At 41.0% G+C, this 19,834-nt stretch overlaps 3 protein-coding genes across 3 annotated transcripts; all 3 read left to right on the top strand.

Moving 5' to 3' along the window:
• Positions 1-8,942: 8,942 nt before the first annotated feature.
• On the top strand, positions 8,943-10,136 carry LOC119550371 (serine protease grass). The gene is made up of 4 exons (XM_037859017.1): positions 8,943-9,236; positions 9,300-9,351; positions 9,409-9,602; positions 9,660-10,136. The coding sequence occupies exons 1-4, from the start codon at positions 8,951-8,953 to the stop codon at positions 10,085-10,087; spliced, it is 960 nt and encodes a 319-aa protein (XP_037714945.1). The 5' UTR covers positions 8,943-8,950; the 3' UTR covers positions 10,088-10,136.
• A 197-nt stretch (positions 10,137-10,333) lies between these two features.
• Positions 10,334-11,687, top strand: LOC119550611 (serine-threonine kinase receptor-associated protein). Its single transcript, XM_037859435.1, has one exon. It carries the CDS (start codon positions 10,459-10,461, stop codon positions 11,506-11,508), a length of 1,050 nt encoding a protein of 349 aa, XP_037715363.1. The 5' UTR covers positions 10,334-10,458; the 3' UTR covers positions 11,509-11,687.
• Positions 11,688-15,663: 3,976 nt separating this feature from the next.
• LOC119549126 (cyclin-dependent kinase inhibitor 1) lies at positions 15,664-19,730 on the top strand. Its single transcript, XM_037856892.1, has 3 exons — positions 15,664-16,479; positions 16,541-16,941; positions 18,372-19,730. Exons 1-3 carry the CDS (start codon positions 16,316-16,318, stop codon positions 18,536-18,538), a joined length of 732 nt encoding a protein of 243 aa, XP_037712820.1. The 5' UTR covers positions 15,664-16,315; the 3' UTR covers positions 18,539-19,730.
• Positions 19,731-19,834: the final 104 nt, after the last annotated feature.

The raw sequence follows: 19,834 nt of genomic DNA on the forward strand, positions 1-19,834 counted from the left end.
AGGGATTTTGCAAAACGGACAGACAGCAGATGATATGTAATAGTGGAATAAAGCGATTCTAACCCCTTGGTGCCACCACCGAAAATGCAGCGAGGATCGGATGAACTTTGCATATATAGCTCATAGGAAGGATAGGATAAATGCAGTCTCGGCTCGGTTTATTGCCCATGCATAATCCCGTTTAATGTGCTTACTGCGGACAGCATTTGAATAATGCCCAGTTAACGCTATAATGTGCTTAGTCCCCATCTCGAGGTGTGTTAAACACTTCCTGTCTTGGAATCGGGATCCCGACTTTAATGTCTTTCTGATGTGCCTCCCCATACTTTTTTCACCGCTTGCAACATTTTTATTGAGCTCGGCGCGCAACGAATCCATCAATTTTATTGCCAGCCAGGAATATATTTTTATTTGCGATCAGCCCCCCCGAACAAAGGCGACACTTCCTGAAACAAAAGAAGCCAGCAAAGTATGGAAAAAAAAAATGAATACGGCCAAGAATCGTTACAACTGTCGTAAAGTTTCGATGCAGGCAGCGACTTTAAGCTGCTTACGGGAGCGGGGCAAAAAATATTCTTATAAAATGTATTATGTGATGGTCGTGCAAAGCAGTTTTGCGGTTTATCCTTTCAGCAATAAAAGTATCCGATTACGGAATGCACTGGGAACTGGTAACTGGGAACTGGGAACCAAAGCGACGAGCCTCCTTCTCCGACGTCCTGTCAGCGCATAGATCAAATGCCAAAGGACCCAGCTGTGCTCGCCCCTGTTCCTGCGCCTTTTAATTAAAGTTTTAAGCCCTAAATGCTGCTGCCTGGGTAAAACACGGCGACAAGGGCAAGTTAAATGCCAGTCAAAGCGTTGACATGATATCCCCGCAGTAAGCCGACACTGTGGCTTCGAGTCTGCGAGTCTGGCCCTCTGGGATGGATGTGAAACCGAGCTTAGACAACAGCTGGGCCACTGAAGGATGAGCTTGTCTGCGGATGAACTGAGGAAAGGTGTCCTGGCCTGGAACCAAAAGGCATCTAGGCATATCGATAGCACAGCTAAATGAAGATCCTCGGTAAAAATATTACGAATAAATTTACTTTGGGAATAAAAAAATTATATTAATTTTGTATATATTTATATTAAATATACAATACTCTTAATATTAAAAAAAGGATTACACATCTGTATTCCTAGCTAAAATTATACCCCACATTTAAAAATCAAACAGATACTTAATTGATTTCAAGCTATATTATTTTTAAAGATTAAAAGCGGGAAGGATAGTAGACATAAATAAATAAAAATTTATTTTAAAGAAAAGTATCTGTTAGATCTAGTATTTTTAATACAATGGTCCTCTCGTATCACTAGTATTCCTATTTTTTATATTTTTCTGCTGCTGATTGTTTTAATTATATTGATAAAATATGAACTAAAGCTATGAATTTATTCGAAGTCATAATTTTATAGTCCCCTTATATTGTAACACTAGAACAAATATTCTTCAAAAGGTAACCCAGTTTTCCAAGTGAAGATATAATATAATTTACAACATGTTATTTTGAGACTCACATTAGACAAGAAAGTAAAGAAACTTCTTCCGTTTTGCAGCCCACGACCTCTGCACTCTCCAAAAATAATACCATTGCACTCGGCATAGAGTTATTGACCCGTACCAGGGGCACTGGAGTGTATCAGTCTGGAAAATCCTCAAGTCACATCCTCCCCGACTTGGTGGATCATCTACGGGGAACACTCCAAACCCGATTCTCAAGTGGTTCCCGGTTTTCGGCAACCCCTTGAGGGGATTACAAGGGAATTGCATCTGGAGTTACACGAGAGTGAAATGGCCAGCTGGGTGACTTATTCAAATACATTTTAAACGGGCACCGGTCCTTTGTTTTCGGCCTGCCTGCAATCACTCATAATGATTATGGAGGCATTGTCTCTGGTTCCACAACCCTAATGATTCAATTAACAGAGCAGCTGAGGCTGAATTTGAATTCGAATCTGAATCTGAATCTGCAGTGGAAACTAAAACTGAGGCTGACCAGTTGCAGTTATTTATGTGTCATGTGGGAAAAACAAAAGGGTTTGCGGGCACTGAGAACTTTTCCCGATTGCAAACCCTTTGTTTTCACAACTCTGACTCTGGACAAGGTTTTCCAGGTCCTGCGGGATGAGAGCAAAACTCGGCAATGGTCATCCCAAAAAGGGTGGCTGTTATATAAGGGAAAGCTGCTCGAAATCAGGTAAACTCATCTGCCAACTTGCACAAAGAAATTTTATTAAAAATCAGGCAAAACTTTAATTCTGTGTTGCAGTGATGCTGCTAATCGGGGAGGAAACTCCAGGTGAAAGTTCGTTGCATGTAGTTGGATGAAATAAAATTAAATTTAAGGTAGTTTCCCTTAACTCCATTAAAGTGAATACATATTTCTGGTAGGTAAAACGAATTTTTGTATCCTAAATTACAATCACATTTTGCTAGAATTTTAATTGGTTATGTAGTTGTCATTTATTTTAGTTGTCTTCTTATTATATTTTATTAGAAAAGGAATTATTACAACTACCTCGAATTTGTATTCATTTCATTTTATATTATTTTAATTGGATTGGGGGCTATTTTGCAATCGAATTTGAGTGCCAAGTAAAATTCGTAAAATCTTATCTATAGTTTTACGATAATGTTTATTAAGTAGATATTAAAAGCGATTTATTTATTTTATTTAGTATCTCATTGAAATTTGTATTTATGTTTACAAATTACAATCTCCAGTTTATTATTTCATTGACCTAGATTTCTATCTTGTTGAGCAGTTCAAAGACGTTTACTTAGTTATTTTATTTAACAAAAAAAATTCAATCTGTATGAAATGTATTCCCTCATTAATTCTTAACATTGCATAAAATAAACTAATCGAGTTTATCTTAGAGCAATCAAATGTGCAAAGCATGCTGCAATTTTAATGAAGTTTCCGTCTCAAATTTGATTTTATATTATTCCTTTGGCCGTTAATTTATGCTCAATATTTTATTGGTTGCCATTTCATGTTGAAATGCATCCTCCCATGACAAATTCTCCTTTGTCCTGCCACTAAAATGTACTCAAGACGGCATTAGAATCCTATTAACTAGCCGCCGCAAATTCAAATGTTTTTGCCCAGGTATATATGGTATTCTATACAAAATTAAGTCGACGTACTGAGGGTAGCGACGGGACATTTGTTTGAGCAAATCAATTAGTCACAATGGCCCTCGGAGGCAGGACAATGGGCCTATGGAAGTGTCCCTTTTTGCGGACTGGGGAATTTCTAGACACTGCTTCCTGGACATAAGGGCGTTAATTATCGGGCAGAAGACCAGACATTTAATGAATGCACCCGGGGCAAGGAAGAGCTCACGTAATTTAAATTTGCTTAAGGAGATTGCGTGTGTTTTGTTTGGTGTTATGACTTTTTGCCGCTAGCCAGTCGCTTAGTTAGAGGACCGAATGTACCTCACCCCCGACCACTTTAGTTTCCGCTTCCTGTCCTGGCAATGTCGCATCCTTCGGGCAATTAGTGGAGCGATGGGCACACAGGAAGTGTGATTCGGAGTGCCTCGATGGAGGGTGAGCCATAACTTCTGGACTTACACGAATCTTGGATTTAATTTGGCACTTCCACATCTGTTTTTCTTTTGGTTGTTTTTCGGGAGTAGTTCCCAATTTTATATGGCCATAAAGTGCGATTTTGGCATGCCCATCCAATGATTTTATATCACTTTCGGGCAGCTGGTCATTATAAAATCGTTTATGGGCCATATGACAATTGATTGATATATGGCAGAGCTGGCCTGATTTTTCCCTAAAACCTTATGTCTCATTTAAAAAGTTTGCTCGTCCGAATTTTCTCACATCTGCGCAGGCGCAAAAGTATTAACTTTCAGCAGGCCGAATTACCATATGAATTAAATGGATTAGGGTAAGCCTCGGAAAGTATCAAATAACCTGGCTGCCAAATTAAACAGATTTTACTTAATTGCAAACGGAGTTACAAAAGATCGTTTTGCCTAAAAGATGCAAACATAAAATGCATGATTGATGTGCTGACAGTAAAAAAATTACTAGAAAAAAGGAAGGAAAATGAGAAAAAACACAAGAAAACTTTCAACCTTTGTCAAGTAAAGTTTTCCCTGGGGATGGGGATGGGAAAACCCAGCCGCAGCTGCCGAGGAAAACTCTGCTCTTCTCATATGCAAATCAGTTTAACCGTCAGTTCATCATTCTGGTCCTGCGAATCCTGCAATTTGAGTAAGCGAGTGACATAATTCCCGACAGCGTGACCAACTTTGATTGATCTGCAGATCGGCGAAAGCGAAAGTAACATCCAAATGCGACGGGCATGGCGAATTGGAAAACTGGTACAAGGATCGCTTTCTCCATTGTCCTTGGCAGGATCTGCCTGCAAAAGTGTCAGAAATTCAGAAATCACTGGGATTGATCACTCGAGTTCTTAACATGATGTAGAGCGTGGCTTTTGCATAATTTAGTTAGGGTTTACAAGAGTCTTACAAGGGGATTTATGGGAAAGGTCCTCAGATATGGGAAAGTTGACAGGAAAGACAGATCTTTAGATGTTGCAAAGGAATTTACTGTCAGAAAATGATGGTAATAAAAATATGTGATACAAAATCTTTAGAAAATATTATTATAAACCTTAAATTAAAGATATTATATTACCTCTGCAAAATAATTGTATGTATGTACTTTATATTTCAGAAGAGTGAGGAAATACATTAAAACTGTTTGCGGTTCTAAAGAAATGGTTTAAAAATACTATATGTACCAACAAACCATTTGATAAAATTAAATTATAACTTAAAAATTGATTTTAATTTTATTTAGGATGGAAATTTAAAACTGCTTTTAAATAATACTTTTAAATGCTTTAGCCTAAGCAGCTTAGCCCTTATTTATTAAACACCTACTTAGATTACTTATATCCAAAATCCTTAAAATCAATACTCCAAGTAGGTCATAAACGGCATTATTAGTCAAAGACCTTTCACCTCATCCCCCGCCCGCTTTCTCCTTCGGCAACCAGCACATTGACCCAGAAAAGCCGATCCGATCTGATCAGAGGATTATGCAAACATTTGCGGACAACTGTCATTAGTCAATGGTCCCATATTTGAACTCTGACCACAGAGCAACGTTAAGTGGACAAAATGCCAGCAGAAAATGCGGAAAAATCACGTCGATTTCTCAGGGAAAACCGCAAGTTGAGACAACCCCTAGAAAAGAAAGTAGAGAGCGGCATCTGAGATCGAAAAAGGGAAAGGTGAAAACTCGATACCTAGACGAAACCCTGCGAGAAGGTCCATAGAAATAGAAGTAGAACTACCCGGGGGGAAGTATTTCGCAAGTCGCTTACCCAAAAATGGCATAAACAATCTCATTGTGCGCACTCGAACCAAATGATGTGTGAGATATCAATTGTCAGCTCGACAATGGGAAGTGACAGATCGGTATCTGTAGCGTTCGTAATAAAATTAGAAGTTTATTGATTTGTCCTGACACTTTGGCAGAGGAACGGCGACCGGGATGCGAAAGGAAACTCACGAATCTGGGACGGATTGATGTCTGCGCTCGCATTATCAATGGGAGTGTCCTTTCTCCACTCCCCTCGTCCCTTTACCCCTTGCTGAGGCTCCTGCTCCTGCGGATGTCCTATAAAAATTATAAGCAATTACATAGAGAGATTTTCCGTTGGCTCGTCGTAAAGTATGCATCTTTACGAGCCCAGTAAATATTTTGATGGCCGAATATGCGCTAAAAATATTAATTTCCGTGTCTATTTTTAGCTGACTCTGGACCATTTTTATACCCGTTACTCGTAGAGTAAAAGGGTATACTAGATTCGTCGGAAAGTATGTAACAGGCAGAAGGAAGCGTTTCCGACCCCATAAAGTATATATATTCTTGATCAGGATCACTAGCCGAGTCGATCTAGCCATGTCCGTCTGTCCGTCTGTCCGTCTGTCCGTCTGTCCGTCTGTCCGTCTGTCCGTCTGTCCGTCTGTCCGTCTGTCTGTCCGTCCGGATGAACGCTGAGATCTTGGAAACTATAAGAGCTAGGCTATTGAGATTAGGCGTGCAGATTCCTGAGCTTCTTACGCAGCGCAAGTTTGTTTCAGCAGAGTGCCACGCCCACTCTAACGCCCACAAACCGCCCAAAACTGTGGCTCCTGCAGTTTTCATGCTAGAATAAAAATTTTAACTGAAATGTATTATTCTCATCAATACCTATCGATTGACCCAAAAAAAGTTTGCCACGCCCACTTTTACGCCCACAAACCGCCCACAAACTTCAAAAAATCGTAAGTATGAACGCGGATATCTCGGAAAATATCAATGATAAGTAAATGGGATTTCAGATTTAGATTCCGTAGTCTTGAGCGCAGCGCAAATTTGTCACGCGAATATGCCACGCCCACTCTAACGCCCACAAACCGCCCAAGCCTGTGGCGCCCACAATTTCCATGCTAGATAAAAAATTTTAACTGAAATGTATTGGTTTTGTCAATACCTATCGATTGATTCAAAAAAAACTTTGCCACGCCCACTCTAACGCCCACAACGCTTAAATCTGTCTACCGCCGGTAGGTGGCGCATTTCAATCTCGCTTTGCTGCTTGCATATCTCCATTTTCCTTTGGTCCCTTTAGCTGAGTAACGGGTATCTCATAGTCGAGGTACTCGACTATAGCGTTCTTCCTTGTTAATATTTGGCCTCTGACTCGACTGACAAATGAATTCCAGCTTCCTGCTGACCACGCCCAAATGCTGTTGATGCCCTTCACTTTCCGTTTCGAAAGAGACCATTAATGACATGAGTTGCAGTTCCTTTAAAACTCTTCCATGTTTGTACTAATTATTATTAATGCGTTTTCAAACCAAAATCAGAAAGGGAAAACGCTCAATGATTTGTGTGTTTGTGGGCTAGTCAAAAAATGCGGGACAGTAGGTTATGGGAACAAACTGTTTTGAGATAGCAATCCTCTAGAGATTAAAAGACAATTTCATTTTGGTTTGAAAAAATAACATATGAAGTACTTATTTTATTTTAGTTAATTAAATTGTGCACTTGAAAGACAGGAAAATATATTTTGTAAAGAACAACTTGTTAAATTGTAGTTCTTATTATCAAAGCTTGTAGAAGTTACAGCTAAAAACTTACTTTCGGTTTAACAAGCGTACAAGTAAACGGTCCTTAAAGTTTAAGGATGCCCTTTGAATGGGGTATTCAGCTCACATTTTCCCTTTTTTCTCCCTAACTTTTTTTGTGCATAAATCTAATTAGCATGTGCTTCGACAATGACTTCAAGCAACTACCACATCACACATTGTCAGCTCAAGCTCTCGAGGAAATCCGTTTAATTTCCCTCAAGCCCCAAAAGGCAGCGACAAATTTTCTTTACCAAGCATTAGTACACAGAAAAAGAATTTTGAAAATATAATAATAATAATAATATTACTATTAAACATCGACAATTTTATAAAGACTTTTCATTAAAGGGATACATAAATCTTTGAGAATTCTATACTTTAAATGAATTTTCCAAAACTAAAATAGAGGTAATACTTTTAAAACAGCCATTATCAGTACTTTAAGGATTGAAATGTTTTTAAAATTATTTCAGAAATAATTTTAGCTCTCAAAAAATAATTAATTACTTAACACTTCTTTTCTCCCAGTGCACTTTCTCTTGAGGTGATTTGGAAGTACTCTCCTTCCGACTTTGTGTAAAAGTGAACTCGACTCAATTGCGGGCGTGTTCTGTTAGTCTTGCGGTTGCCAGCGACTCCTGCTCCTTGATTTTTGGTCCTGTGCCCGCACAATTGGTTCAGGTACAAAGTCAGAGATTGCCAAAAGGTGTTGGTAGATGCTCCTTATACCCGGCATTGTGTTAGCCCGGCTTGTGTATGCACAGGTGTCATCCCACAGGTGAAATGGATCCTCTCGAGGGCGCAGGACTCGTGCTCTCGCACGTCTCCTTTGTTCGGCCGCATAATGAGAGCAAAACGTTCCGAAATATGAATTGAATCTCCTCGAGTGCATTTAATATACATTACGCCCCATCCTTTCGTCCCCATTTGCACCTTGCTAATATCCTGGCGCTCCTTTGCCAACAAAGTTGCCAGTAGTTTGCCATCTTCCGCTGTTTGCCGAAAAATTTCGAAGCATGAGGGCCTTACAATATCCGCTGAAACGTTTAAGTGAGATTAACAAGTGATGACTGATACCGACTTTGGCACAATCAGGACTCCACCCAGGACCTCGGGCTGTGTGCTTTCTATTAAATTAAAAGTGGCAAAGAAAAAGCGGAGGAGGAACTGCTGCCTCTGGCATAAAGTGCAGCTTTACTTTCGGCTTAGGAAACAGTCTTCTTTGTCATGTCAATAAAACCTTCTTAATCTCGACACTCGATTAAGGTCTCATGAAATGATAAGAAAATGTTTCTTGAAATATATACATATGTAAAGGATTTTAATACATATAATAATGTATGCTAGCTGATTAAAAAGAAAATTAAATGTAATAAATAATTATATTATTTGATTTTAAATTGTAGAAATTAGTGGATTGATTAAAAGAAGTTACACTGTACCTCTCAGTCTATATGAGATCTTTTCTGATTATTTAGTATTGTTTGAACTGTAATGTAAGTGTTAACATTTCGATCTTCTAAATATTTTACCATATTTATGTATCCATGTTGTGTTTGATCCCTGAACTATTTTAATATTTTGTGATCAACATTTATTATCATCAGCCATTTAAATCACAATAAATACTTTTCATCTTCTTGGAATTTCAATGTGATTTTATAAGGCGATAAGCCATTGCTATTATTAGCAAAATTCATCTCAGATGGATGGCTTTCAGTCGCATTCGATCTGAGCTTGGATCATGAACAGTTTCCTAGAGATTTTCTTTGTGGTTTCGGCTTTCATTAGCCTAATACCTTTTTCTGAGCTCGTACCAAAAAATTGGACACCAGGGGAGCGCAGGGTTTACGAGCAATTAAGACTACAGGATTGCGGAGTCCTAACGAATGTAATCCCCTTCCAAAGGCTTCGACGAAGGATCACAGGTGGCAGGAAATCTTTCCTAATGTCCCAACCTTGGATGGCATTTCTCTATGTAACAGGGGATTTGGAGATGTGTCGCTGTGGAGGCGCTCTTATCTCCGAAAGTATTTATAGAGAAAAGTAAATACTACTCTTCAAGTAATAATTATATTCTTTGTTCTAATCAGGCTTTGTTTTGACTGCTGCCCATTGCATCAAATTGTGTCCACAGTCCACAGAGTAAGTTAAGTTTAAATATTTCTTGCCAGATTTCATTAAGATGCTATTTTTAATTAGGTTAAGAGTTCGGCTGGGAGAACTCGACTTAACTTCCTCAGAAGACTGCACAACCTACAACTATAAAAGGGTTTGTGCCCCACCCATTGAGGAATTTACTATAGAAAAGGCGATTGTTCATGAGGATTTTAACCCCTCCTCCCCTTGGTTTGATGTAGCCCTCCTAAAACTGAACCGGAAAGTGGTCTTTAAAGGTAAGAACTCCCTAAATGGGTTTGATATTTATAATACTTTTGGTTTCCTGGCTTTAGATCACATCCGACCCATTTGTCTACCTCTGACCGATCAACTCCTGGCTTTTACCTCCAATATTGGACAGTCTTACTTGGCGGTGGGATGGGGAAAAACGGAGGATCGTCGTTTTGCCAACAGTACAATGGAGGTCTATATAAACTCTGAGAGGTGTACCGGCGGTAGGGATAGCTCCTTCCTGTGTGCCAATGGAGACTATGTGGATACCTGTACCGGCGACTCAGGTGGTCCACTCACCTGGTCGACCCTTTACTTTGGCACTGTTCGAACAGTGCAATTTGGTGTGGTCAGCATTGGGAGCACAGAGTGTGGAGCTGCTCAGAAGGCCTACTACATGGATGTGCCCACCTTTATGCCCTGGATAATCGGCAAGCTGGCAGAGTTCCCACAGTTGGAAGCCAATTTAGATACCAATAATTTGAGGTAAAGATGGAAATAATATGTAGAACCATTACATTCCCAAATCAGAAGTTAAATATTTGTATTTTATTTAAATAAAATCGAACATATTTAATAACACCGAGTGGAACAACGTTCATGGGCTTTATTTCACTCAAAAAAAGGTTGGTTGGGCGTTATTTCATTTTAACCTGGCACGATTTGTTTCCGATTTATTTATTAAAATGACTAAGCAGACCTGTGTGCCCGGTCTAGTAGCTCTGTTTAATTCTGTTCTTGAAATTCAAGGCGTTCGAATCCAGAACTTTCTGTAGCTAAGAAAAAACCAAACCCCGTTCAAGTTTTGTAGAATCTTTTTTTTTGTTACTATTTGATAACCACATTTGCATTGGAATTACTATGTCGCACCAGATTGGAGTCATGTGCTTGGGTCACACGGAGGCGGTGGTGGAGTTATCCTTTAGCAAGGACTTTGGTTCCGGCTTCTATCTCGCCTCGGCGGGACTCGATGGAGTGGCAACGCTGCGACATGGCGACACTGGGCACATGATAACCCATCTAAGGAAACACAAGCGGAGCGTGTGGAGCGTGTCCTTGAACGAGGATGCGAAGATCCTGGCCAGTGGCGGTGGCGATGGCAAGGTTCGCATCTGGGATGCCTTGCTGGGGAAACAGCTGTCGAAGTATTCGCGTGAAGAAACAGTATCCTGCTTGGACTTGAATCCCCAGGGCAGTCGTTTGGTAAGCGGTTGCCTGGGTCATGAACCCACCGTGGCCCTCTTCGACCTGGAGAAATCGAGCAAGAAGCCCCTGATGGAGTTCCAAGGTCACCAGCGGGGCGTGAGGGATGTATGCTTCTGCTTGGAGGACCGCTGCATCTTCACCTCCTCCTACGATCGAAATGTGAAGATGTGGGATTGCCGCAGTGGCGAGCGGACCAACTCCATAGTCCTCACCCACCACGCCAAGTCCATGGAGCTGCACCACGACAGGGAGATAGTCACCATAGCCTTTGACTGCAGCGTGATCTTTGTGGATCCCAAGAGCTTCGAGATCCTGAAGCACCAAAAGTTCTCCTACAAAGTAACTGCGGCCGCCCTGCATCCCAAAAAGGAGAGCTACGCGTGTGGAACCGTTGAGGGTATTGTCTACAAGTACGACTACGGAACGGACCTTTCTTTGGGATGCTATGTAGGCAAAGAAAGGTCCGCCGTTTGTTTTCTAAGGTTCAGTCCTGATGGAGAAATATGTGCGATGGCCCTGGCAAATGGAAATATTGTACTTTGGCGACAGAACATGCACAAGAAGTATGGACTATGGACTACGGTTTGCGCCTTGGAGGAGGACAACGAGGAAGCCGAAGACGCTGATGGGGAGGAGGAGGATGAGGAGGATGATGAGGATGGGGATGGGGATGGGGATGGGGATGAGAACGAATCCATGAGTTGAATACCCCCTGCACAACTGTACCCCTGCTTCGATTCGAGTTCCCTTCTGGGTTAATTGTGTTTTTTGTTCGCTTGCATCGTTCCCCATAATCGAAGTCCGAAAAGGGTCACGTTTCTTTCTCTCTAATAAATTTGTCTTGTGATTGAAAACCCCCAAAAAATGCCCGAGCGATCTACCTGCCTTTTATGGCTAACCTGTTTTGTGGATGATTTTCGAAAGGATTTCGGTTATTTTTCCACGTTGAACGATCGCCGACGCTGATTGCCTCGCTGCTTTATGGCGTTTCTCACCCGATGCAGTCATAAATGCGTTTTTTATTATTATTTGAGTTTGGTCGGGGAGTCGGGGAGCAGAGTCCCCTAATGCATAAAATATATGTAGGTATCCACCAAAAGTGACTGAGGTTTTTCTCCTTTTCTGTTGGGGTAGCTCGGCGGCAGATAGCTTATACAAATACCGAGAGCCAGGAGATACATCTCTGAGTGATCTGCTTTCCTGACCTAAGGTACCTTAGGATCTGACAACTTCTTGACTCGATGCCTCTGTTTGTTTGTTTATCTTTCTTTGGGTTCGCTCTCCTCGAATGGTTTTTCATAAATATTTATAATATCTTGGCTGATAAAACGAGTTCATCGCTTCGTGCTGAGCCAACGTATTTTTCAAAACACGTTTTCCACGCGTTTACCAGGAAAAGGAGACCTTTTCCCACAACCTCCTTGATTGTGTTTGTCCACCTAGAGAGAGAGACTGTTCCAATAAAATGAGTTGTCATGCTGGCTTTATCCGTGGTCAGCACAAGTGCCTTTCCGTTGATTGATGATTTGAGTGGAAAGTAGCACAGTAGCCGAAGGATCAGCAAAGGATTAGCCTCAACGGTAGCCAGTCCAAATATTTGCATACTTGCCCGACTATTTGCATTCCACTTCGGTGGCAATCCATCAATAACTCCCGATCTGACCGCAATTTGTCCGAGCAAAAGATCCAAGATAGGTACAAGTCATTTATAAATGTCCTGTGCAGAGATTTTGTAATATTAATGATTGGTCATTTGCCAGGGTGAAATGCTTTGTAACACTTGGTGAAGATCGCCTGGCCTGTTTCTGTGTTTTGATAGGGATCACTACGATTAAGGTTGAGATATATAAATGGTTTTCCTGCTCAAAGGAGAGTCTAATGGTCAGGAAAGGGTAGGCGATGCTAATATAATTAATACCTAAATCTTTACTCAAACGATCAAACGTATTCCGAGCCGGTTTCTTATTATTAAAAACGAATTATAAGGAAACATCGTTAAAGATTTGTATGCATCTGGATCTTATGTTTGAAAAATATTATAAAACATTTATTCTTAAAAAATCGTGACTTTGGGTTTTCTTATTTTGCTTCTCAGGGTCTTTGTTCTTGTTATGAAACAGTCGAGTTTTTATTTGGGCTTATATTTCCCTAGTTCTTAAAACAATTTTTCTATTTTTAAACTATAATTTTTCTTAATTCGTTTAAGAAATGGGGTGATTTTTCTTATTTTATATAGTAAACTTTTCAAAGGATATATTTCTGATTGGTATTAACCACCCCATTATAAGTTATTATTTCTAAATGAAACACTCCCACAACAAGTTGGGCTGAACCCTTGAAATATCCTTAGTCGTAGCACACCTGCCTAGCAAAATTTCCAAAATTGCGGTCACAGTTCCGTGAGCTGAACAGTTTTTATGGTAATTTCCTTACGGAACCGAGAATGTTTGAAAAGTATCTTACGGCAATTTCGAGCGTTACTTAGCGGGCTGGTCATGCTCGCTGAACATTTGCACCCCCACCGGAACACGTGGCAGATCAGGCTAGGTTCTTGGCTATATGTTACTATATGAATTGGGATATCTTGGCCTCCTCCTGGGGTGAAATGGGCTGGCTTGGTTGTGTGCTGTGTGTTGAGGCGATAAGAGGCCTTGCATTCGAAATGAGTGTAACGTATATTTTATACAAGACCATGCAGGACTGGACTTCGTTGAGGTTTTAATAGAAACGAGATAATGTTTTACAGACCGCGACCTTTGTCTAGGAGACGCTGATAATGTTTGCCCAGGTCTTATCGGCCCAAGGGGGATAGTTAAGTGCATATTAGGGGATAACCGATAAGATCCGATTCCGATCCAACCAGCATTAAATGCTCCAATCAACCGAATACCTTGAGTATCATCTTATGCCCGCACGTTCCACGACAATCCTTTAGGATCTGCCCTTATAAACGGGGACACTTCAGAACCGTTTTTCCACCTCTTTTCTCCGCCTTTTTTCCGCGTGTGTTGACACAACCCATATAAACCGTATAGTTGCCAGGATATCCTGCTCGGGAGGAAATTACTTAAAGGGATCACGAACTCTTCCCCCTTTCGAAAAACTCCTTCTTGAGTTGTTTATGTTTTCAGGCATGACTGCAACCGAACGCCAGTAGAATTCTCAAATTTGTTATAAAGTGTGTAAATTCACGTTGCTTTTCTTTTTGAGGGAGGGTGTGTCCCATAAACAGAAAACCGAACCACAAGGGATCGGATCGTATGGGAGTGTGAGGGATAGAATTATGGATGATGCTGCCTAATCGAACGGTCGTCAAACGATCTTTGCCTTTTTTTGGGGTGATTGCACTCAGTTTTTTCTTGTTTTTTTCTCGGGTTTCTGTGTGGAAAGCCGAGAGGTTTTTCTATTATTTCGTCGAGTGCAAAGGACAAAGCAAATGATGTCTTTAGCCAACGAAACTGACTTTCAGGGTTTTGTTCCTTTTCTCTCCTTTTTTATTTAATTGGATTTGTGCAAACAATATATATCTCGTTTTATTGCCTTTGGTAGTGTAATTTAATTTTTTACGATTTTGCACATGAAAGGGAAAAACTTTCGGAAAATGCAGCAAGAAATGAGCGGAAAACTTTGCTTATAAAATGTGAGTCATAACGGAAATTTGAAATACCCAATGCAGTGGCAACTCCATAAGGAAATTCGAAGTAGTCGTAGGCCATATTTACTGGACCAGTGCCCCACATTGCAAGCGCGATTTTCCCCTTGGCAACACGAGGAAAGTGAAAAGAATCGGTGCCCCAAATTGCCCCCTGCCACGCCCCTTCGACGGCTAAAAATCCAGTTTGAGGCCAAACAAACCGAAGCCAAAACATTTTTTTTTTACTTTCGTATCTTCCCATCGCAATCGCAACTAAAAGTACAGCTCCACCGATGCAACAACAAACAAAAGGGCAGCGAGCACGCGGATGGAAAAGAGAGAGAGATGGGTATACAGTGTGAGAGAGAGAAGGAGTTAGGAAGTGAGAGCGAGAGGGAGTTAGGCAGACTTTTTTGATACGCTCTATCAAGGGAACTAATATAGTTCTTAAATTGTGATCTATAACTAGGGCTTTATAGTACTTGTATTTTTGGTATATATCAACAATATTAATTAAGGTAAGTAGAGTTTGAAACCAGAATTTCATATCCAGGAAACCCAAGATTTTTTGATACCATCTATAAAAGTACATAGAATTAACAGAGTTTGGTAGACAATTTTTCAGGAGATCTAAGTTAAAAGACTCCATAATTCAGTCAATGATTTAAAATTTGTTATGATATAAGGTGCATCCCAATAGTTCATCTACAACATCTTTTCCTTAATTAATGGAATTTAAAATTTAGGTTGTTAAAATTTTATTTAATATTAATGATTATAAAAATTAATAATTTTTAAAATAAAATTGAATTTTAAATTAATATTTTTTCTTTATTTATTTATTAACTTATTTTTTTAGTAATTTTTTTTCGTTACATTGAAATACTTAAGAAGTGCATTGGCCCTTCGACATGCCGATCCCCCCAGAAAAGCGCATTCGAACCCAACCGTAGGGTTCTCTGCCTCCATCTCTGTCGCACCCACCGTCTGTGATCTTTTTGAATTCGAGGGTTGCTGCACGGAGAGCGCGGTTCGCTCTGCATTTGAGGCTGGCAACGCCTCTGGTGGTTGTTTGACGTTTGCTTTTGCTCCGAGAGAGGTTCGCCCGATCTTGCATCTCCCTTTTTCACTGACACTTACGCTGAGGCTATCTCCCTCTTTCACTGACACTTACGTTGCCTTACGTTTTGCCGACCTTACGTTCGAAACGTCGAAACAGAGCGGTTTCATTCGCCGAACGAAATTCGAACAGTGCGGTTGGAAAAAAAACTCCGAGTTCGTCGAGAGAGGTTCGCCCGATCGAACAAAATCCCAGTGCGCAGTGCGCCAAGCCAAAGACCCCAAAAAGTCAACAAACCTCGCTGTTACAACGACTGCAAGTTGTATAAATAAACATAACACTAATATTAATAGTGCTGCCCTGTCAAACCAAACTTAGAAAGAGCAACACAAACGTTGAGTTTTGTGAGTGGAACTGCAGTGCAGTGTGTTGAAACCACCAACTGGAAACCGTAACCAAGTGCTATTAGACCAAGACCTTTGTTTATAATTAATTTATAAACAATTGCAGTGTGAAATTTCACTTTAGAAGGCAGCAAAACGTAAAAAAGAAGCTGCCACAAAGCACACACACAGGCACACTCACTCTCCCACACACACACACACTCGCGAACGTGTGGAGACCGTGATTTGTATTCGTGTGGAGACTGCTCTCTCTCGCTCTTTTGGGGCTGCCCGAAAACAAAGTTTTGGCGCCAAAAGTTTGACAGTTCGCTTTGGCGTGCGATTCGCAAACAAGTGGCAAGAAAACTGCGTCCCAAAACAGAGCAGAAAAACATTGGAGGGAGCTTAAGAACAGAAATAGTCTATAATATCAAGATGGTCAGTGCCCGAGTCCTGAATCCCGTGATGCTGAGCGAGTTCTGCAAGATGAGCAGCAGTCCGGCGGTGAGTCGCAATTTGCCCTGCGGTCGCCAGTTGAATCGCATCAAGCGTGACCTTTTCGGCACCACCAAATCCGCCGAGGGTTCAGCCAACAAGACGTGAGTTTCTCAACTAACTCCAGGATTTCAGCCATATACTAAACTAACCATCTTTTTGCAGACCCTTCAATGCCGAACTGGAGCGCCATCAGGAATTGGCCACGCAAAAGTGGGGCTTCGACTTCCGCGCCGGCTGCCCTTTGACCGAGAAATCCTCCTTCATCTGGGAACGCGTCAGCTTCCAGGAGTCCAGCTTTGCCCCGGAAATGTACACCCTCACCAGGGCCGCCCACGTTCGTCCCTCCGCTGATAGCAGACCCAGTGACATGGATGTCTTGGTCAACGAGCGCTCCGAGCGTGAGAACTTCGGCTCCAACCTGGTCAACTCCTCGCTGGAGTCGAACACGGATAATGACTCCTGCTACGACTCACAGGACGAGTCGCTCACAACGCGATTCAGCTCCTCCAACTTGGCCAGCACCTCCTCGATCGTCCTGCGCAAGCGACAGCCCAAAATCACAGGTGAGTTTCGCCCGGGGGTTGGTAATATACCATTATATCTTGATCAGCGAAGCTTGACGGTTCCCAGGGACAAGCTTCATTGCACTTCGATAGACGTTACAAATTGGTTTCCCATAGCTTTCAGTCCTTGTCCTGTTTTAGTTTTGTTTATTTTTGGTTCTCAGGTTGAAATTGAGGGAGTTTTTTGAGGAACATGATCTAGAATTAAGGGCTTGTTTATAAAATAGCTGTTACAATTTTTGTTTGAGGTTTTAAAGGTTGCAATATGAACTTAGAGGCATATATCACAATCATTTTGGAAATAAAAATGGTATTACGCCATGTTAAGAAATTTAAAGTCGCGAAGTTATAGTAAACAGTTTTTTATTTTATGATTTTAAGCCGAACAAAAATGGAATTCATTTTAATGGTCAAACAAGCCAGCCATTCAATTAGGTTCACATTCCCAAAACATCAAATGGGGTTGTTCGATTGGTTTCCCATATTGTTCAAGTCTACTCCCTCAGCCTTTTTGTTTATTATCATTTCCCAGAATCCTTTTAGTAGTGGGCGTTTCTCGTGGAACTTAAACCCAAATTATAGCAATTAGCCAGTGCTTTGTGGGAGATTTATTTGCGTCTAAAAGGGTTAGTCAAAGCTGACTGCAGCTGTTTCTTCTCTTCAACTGCCAAAACCAAACGATTCTGATCTGATCCTCGCCTCGCGGGGGTTGGTTTCCAGATCGATCGCATGCGGGCTGGCTGGCTGCATCTATAAATGCCAACAGCTGTGACTCCGCTTTGTCTATGGCCTGACCTCATTACAGAAAACGAGAGAGAGAGGGGTCTGGGGATCGGCTTTCAATGCACCACCATCCAGAGTCCGTGGCCTTATCAAACCTCCCTTTGATTGCTTTGTACTCGGCGTTCTTTTTTTGTATAAATGCCACTCGCACATGCATGTGTAATTATAATCGTAAAAAGTGTCTGTTCGGGGCATTATAAATGCACCCGCATCGGGTGGCCAGTTGGGAAGCCCTTGAATCCCTTAAAGCCCCGACTCGGTGTACTTTGGATGAACTTTTCTACAAATTTGGCCAGTCGAGAAGCTAGAATGCGTAATTTATGCAGCTATGCAGCGGCACCACCACTCTTGCTTTCACCGGACTACCTGAAAAACCGGCTGAGGACCCACCGTCTGGCTGCCGTCTGGCATTTATTTGCTACCCCTGCGCAGATCTGCAACCCTCTGGTAGGGAACTGCTGCCGGCCACGTGCCACAATCTGGGAATCTACCCGAAACCGAAATCAAAATGTGCAAAAACAGGCGGCGCCTGCTGTTTGGGGATCAATGACTTGTGGACAGGGACAACCGGAAGTGCAGCAGCTGACTTTGATTTGGCAATAACACGTAACAATTAATAACTCCCATTCTTTTTCATCTTATTCCAGAATTCATGAAGGAGCGCAAGCGTTTGGCCCAGGCACCCAAGAAACTATCGCCCGCAAAGCGTCTGCGCACCAGTTCTCCCAGCTCATCCGCCAGCTCGAGCTCCAGCGGAGGATTCGGATTGGGGACGCATTTTGGGGCAATGCTGAAGCGCCCCCGACACAACTAACGCTCCAGATTCGCTGGCCAACCCACCGAATTGCAATTTGTAATTTTACAATTGATTTTTTATAAGCCACTGCGATTGTGTAGTATTTCCTAATTTTTTATTACGAACCTTTTATGCAGTGCAAGGGCGACAGTTGCGAATATTAATCGTTAGTCTTCAACTACTCGTAACCAGTAATTAGTTGTAAGCCATCAAGTAAGCTCGAGCTACATGAAACTTTTTAGATTTCTCTAGTGAGAAATGCCATAAACTAAGTGATTAGTTCTTAACAACAACCAACTATTGAACTAGAAAAGAGAGAGAGACCGCAAGCTAAATGGAATTAGTCTTAACTATCTTGAAGCCAACCGAAATTTAACCTTTATAACGATGGAATACGCTAACTTTACATAACTTTGTAAAATCCTTGCAAATTTCACTGGCAACTTTTGCATTTGAAATTTGCCGGGTGAACACAGAACTCATTCCTGCTCTGGCCTGCCAGTGTTTATCTGAAAACCGAAACTCAGGACAGAGCAGAATTGAATTTTGTTTTGAACTTTAAGGGCGCTAAAACGGAGCGCCAATAAGCCGGTTTTTGGCTCATTGCTGCCTTGTTTTTGTAGACCTACTAACCTATTGTACCCAATTCGACCAGTGGAAAAACAAACAAAAGGAAGAGGAATGCCTTTGAATTATTTCGTCAATTTCTGCACGTTTGGATGCCTTGGTTATAAGATTGCCGCCGAATGCACACAAATTGTCGCGCTCTCATTTCCTAACCAGTGGTAAAAATGTCCTTTATGATTTGCTACGATCTCTGGGCAAATTATGAAAACAATTTTGCCTACAACTATCATGTACAAAAACTAGATTACTTTACTATACACATAGGCAGAGCCTATTCTTCATAACACTTATACAAAGCATATATTTGTAAGGCCTAACTAAGAACAAAATCCAAAGTATTCTCCTAATATTTATATGTATAGATACTCTATGTATAATTAAATCATACGCAACCCATACTTCAATAAAACAAAACACAAAACAGCGCCGAATGTTCTCTTTAAAATCTACAAAAAAAAAACAAAAACACCCAAAAACACCTGCATAAAATCATTTACATGTTTGTTTGTTGACATTTATTCCAATCCATTGCTTTGGTTGTAGCCGTAGCTGTAGTTTATTAAAATAATTTTGTACATTTCATAAGTTAATATTTGTTTTTCTGCAATAAATTGTTTTTGATTTTCTAGTTGGTAGTAAACGATTAGTTGATTTCTGTTTAAAGGGAAGCTCTTGAAAACTGTGTTG

Source organism: Drosophila subpulchrella, chromosome 2R (genome assembly GCF_014743375.2).
Source record: "Drosophila subpulchrella strain 33 F10 #4 breed RU33 chromosome 2R, RU_Dsub_v1.1 Primary Assembly, whole genome shotgun sequence".
NCBI lineage: Eukaryota > Metazoa > Arthropoda > Insecta > Diptera > Drosophilidae > Drosophila > Drosophila subpulchrella.